The 4,349-nt window shown below is 43.3% G+C and overlaps 1 protein-coding gene across 1 annotated transcript in view; it reads right to left on the bottom strand.

Moving 5' to 3' along the window:
• Positions 1–1,983: 1,983 nt before the first annotated feature.
• LOC101645225 (olfactory receptor 8K1-like) overlaps positions 1,984–4,349 on the bottom strand; it is a 6,774-nt gene continuing 4,408 nt past the window's right edge. The window contains exon 3 of the mRNA XM_030885874.1: positions 1,984–2,337. Coding sequence (XP_030741734.1) covers positions 1,984–2,337 — 354 coding nt within the window. The remainder of the gene's footprint in view (positions 2,338–4,349) is intronic.

Raw genomic sequence — 4,349 nt, 5'->3', positions numbered from 1 at the left:
GGGGGCTCTTACATCTCTTATCACAATCCATAAAACTATCCATTGTGTCAAGCACATTTGTACATATGCTGTCATCTTCATTTTCAAAGCATTTTCTTTCTACTTGAGCCATTGATATCAGCTCCTCGTTTTCTCCCTCTCACCAACCCTCCTTCATGAACCTTTGATACATTATAGATTATTATGTTCATATCTTACATTGTCCTCTGTCCCCCGTTACTCACTTTTCTGTTGTTTGTTCCCCTGGGAGGGGGTTATGTTGATTCTTTAATTGATTCCCCCTTTCTCCCCACCACCTTTCCCTTATCCTCCTGGTATCTCTATTCACATTATTGGCCCTCAGGAGGTTATCTATTCTGGATTCCCTGTGTTTAAGACTCTATCTGTCGCAGTGTGCATGTTCTAGTCTAATCCAAGTTGTAAGGTAGAATTCAGATCATGATAGTGGGGGAAAGGAAGCATTAAGGAACTAGAGGAAATTTGTGTGTTTCATGGGTGTCACACTTCCCCCTGACTGGCTCATCTCTTCCTTGTGACCCTTCTGTGAGTAGATGTCCAATTGTCTACAGATAGGCTTTGAGTCTCCACTCCATGACCCACCCCCTGACTCCATTCACATTGGAAATGATTTTGTTCTGGGTCTTAGATGCCTGATACCTGATCCCATGAACACCTCATGATCACACAGGTTGGTGTGCTTCTTCCATGTGGGCTTTGTTGCTTCTCAGCTAAATGGTCACTTGTTTATCTTCAAGCCTTTAAGACCCCAGACACTATATCTTTTGATACCTGGGTAACATCAGCTTTCTTCACCACAATTTCTTATGTATCCATTTTGTTTTCAGTGAATGTGTTGGGCAGGTGACATCACAGAATGCCAGCCAGATTATTAGAAGAAAGTGTTCTTGTGTTGAAGGGGTACTTTAGTCGAGGCCCAATGTATATCTGCAACCTTATTTTTTAACATATACATATAAGTACATAGATCTATTCCCCTCTCATTATATATAAATATATTTACATGTGTAGATGCCTGTATTTAGACCTCTATAAATGTCCTTTGCCTCCTGGTTCTTTTCTATATTTCCTTTTACTTTCTTTTTGTCCCAGCATCATGTTCAGCCTTCATTTAGGTTGAAAAATTCCTCGTTGCTACATTGCCTTTGATTAAGCCTCACTTTGCCTCCTACGCCCTTCACTCAATTGATTTTAGTTCACTTGTTGTTCCCTTGTCCCTGGGTTGTTTTCCCCCACCCCTTCCTTTCTACCACCTCCCCTTCTCCTGTATCCCGCCAGATCCATCAGTCCCATTCCTATCATCTTCGAATTGTTTATCTCACCCATCTTATCTAGATACACATGCAGAGACAGTATTAACGGCAAAAATAAAAAACAAAACAGGCAAAGCCAAACAAAACAACAAAGGAAGTCAAAACCAACTAAACAATAACTAAAACAAAATAACAACAAAAAGAAAGACATCTTGTGACCAAAAAAATGGAAAAAACCTATAAATAGTTCAAGTTCTGTTTGTTGGTCTTTACTAGAGTTTTCCAGATGAGTCTGATGGGATGCCACACTCTGTCTACAAATTCTATATTTTGTATTCCCCGGGGATTTCATCACTTTGTTCCCCTTGCCACTCTGTTGCCTGCCCTTACTGTTTCACCCCAGTGTAATGGGCTCAGATTGGGCACAGTTCCTGCACTGTGTCTGTAGTGTTGTCCCCCATAGTGCTATGATTCAGTGAGGGACATTGTATCCTCTCTGTGCATTGTCTGCTCTCAGCAGAAATATCATCCTCAGGGCTTGGTGGGCCAGGATGCGTTCCCATCCTGCTCCATCCCTCTTCCTTTCACCTGTATGTTCTAATCAGATATGCCCATCTCCAAGCTGTAGCTTCAGTGCTGTCCTCTGAAGTACATTCTTCTGGGGGGCGGGTGCACTCTAGCTACGTCTTGCCTCATCATCCTGCCACTTCTTTCAGTGCTTGGTAAAAGCGTCCTTCTTCAACTCATGTCCATTCTTGCAGAAGTGCCGCTCGCACTCACCATTGATATGCTCAGCAAAGACCACCTTGAAGGTCCAGTGGCTGTGAGATGTTTCAACTTCTCCAGCTATGCTCACCACCACTATGAGAGCAGTCTCCAAGGTGGTCATGGCCTCCATCACTTCCTTGGACCCTAGTCTGTCAATCTCATGCACATGTGGCTGCCCCCTCTCCTCCCTCTCCCACTCCCCAACCACAGAGCCAAGGAAGGCTGTGAGGTTGATATGCTTGGGGGCGTCATTCTTAGGGAAACTCTTCACCTTCCCCCAGAACCAGTTGCTGCATTTCTAAGGTGTTGAGTATGTGTGACTTTCAACAGTCCTGGTCATAATCCAATCTCACTCATCAGGCTCTTGAAAGGGTTTATCATGCCTATTCTGAGTCTCGCATTCCATGGCTACTACCTGTAATTTTCCCCAATCCAGCTCCCCTGATGTTGTAAAGTGACATTGCTTAAAGGGAATGAAAGGAATGAGCCCAAGGCTGATTCCCTTGAGGTTGAGGTCAGACATGCCCTTCTCCACAATTCTTACACAAACATCCTTCCCAAGGCAGTCTCTGCTCCTCTACTCTGTTCCATTATTCATGGCAACAACCGTGCTGAACTCACAGACAAAACTCATGATTATCCAGTAAATCATAATTTACGTCAGAAGTTCTTAGGATAGGGCTCTTATTCAATCAGGGTAGATCTCTGCTCACTTGTCCTCACAGATAAACCTCTCTCTCACCCATGGTCTCTCACTAACATCGTCCTTTGGCCCCTGGCCTACTTGTACAATGTTACAGAAAGCTTAAAAGGCACACTGCTCCTCCCTAAGCCTTAGCCAAAGAGCGCTCAGTTCTGGCTCCATGCGTGAGCAAATATAATATCCCCAGTGCAGTGTCTGTAAGCACCTCTGTATGCCAAAGGCACTCAGCTATACTCACTCCATGGGCCGGGAAGGACACCATGGTTTCTGTGTGCTAGCTCTTGATGACATGCAGCTCCTCCTCTACTAAGGCTTTGCCACCATTCTGGGGTACCAGTTGTGTCTTGGACTGAGGAGATTCAGTACACAGGAACTGTAGGTCCAAAGGACCTACTCTTGACTATTGGTTCTTATTTCTTTATGATAATTTAATTTCCCCTATGAGCTGGCTCATTTTATATGAAGCAGTATGGTAAAATTGACCAGTTTTTCACACTAGAGTTCCATTTTTTTGCAATCATAATGAACCCTGGTCGGAACCACTAGCAACTGAAACATTTAATCTTCTCAGCATCATCTTCCACCTTCTCTTATTCAAACCCATCATGGAAGTAGGAGATAAACCAAGTCTGCATGTTCCACCTGCATCCTTTCTTGAGATTAACATAGAGTACGGTTAGAAAAGTCATGTAAAGTAATTCACTGTCCCACAGGAGCCCAACACTGAACACATAGCACTATCAGGACTCTGTTTTGCCATCCCACGGAACTCAAACCATGCTCTTTTGAAATGTCCCCAACTTTGTGAGAAAAGGAAGTCTGAAGAAATTTCAAATCAGGGCTTTAGAGGGGAAGATGTAAAGTTTCCCAATGAAATTGTCACAGGAAATTCCCGGGTAACCACAAAGAATAAGAAGGCATATAGATGATTTTCTTCCTTTTTTAATTATTCATTTGGATTTAATACATATATCAAGTAATTCCATAATTCAATCACATCAAGTAGAATGGTACAATTGCTACCACAACCAGTTTCCCAACATTCTTTTTCTACATGGATGCACTGACATCTTCTCCCTTTTAACCCACCACTAACATTTGTCCCCCCCACCCCTCCTCTTCCTTATTCTACAATCCTGGGTTTCATATACCAAAAACCAGAAAACCAGATAATAGAGCTTCAAGAGGGTGACCTCCATTGACATAATGCCTCTGAGATACAGTCTAGTATGATAAAACAAAACTGTACAAACCAGAAATACAGAACATTTTGGAAACCAGATCAGGTCCAGCCTGCATCACAGTGAGGATCTACTGACAAAGTTTCAACTGTTCAGGCCAGATTGATGCCTGTGATCTTCTATACTCCTCTCTTCCAAGCAGTCTGGTTAGGGATCACTTTCTCCCATCCCTGAATATTAGATAGAGGGAGTTCTCCTAGGTAGTTCCACAAATGACTCTTGGGCTCCCACTGTCGTCCATCACCATCTGCACACCAGAATCTCACAATTTAGGCTCTGATACTGATCCCTCCTTCAACTGCGGATTATGTGGGTTCCAATCCTTTGGTGACTTGATGGTGGCGTGCTTCTTCCCTGTGGACTTAG

This window comes from Echinops telfairi, unplaced genomic scaffold, assembly GCF_000313985.2.
Source record: "Echinops telfairi isolate 266 unplaced genomic scaffold, ASM31398v2 ScPeMD7_60;HRSCAF=208, whole genome shotgun sequence".
NCBI lineage: Eukaryota > Metazoa > Chordata > Mammalia > Afrosoricida > Tenrecidae > Echinops > Echinops telfairi.
Note: the sequence above shows the minus strand (reverse complement) of the source record. Positions and strands in the feature narration are given on the sequence as shown.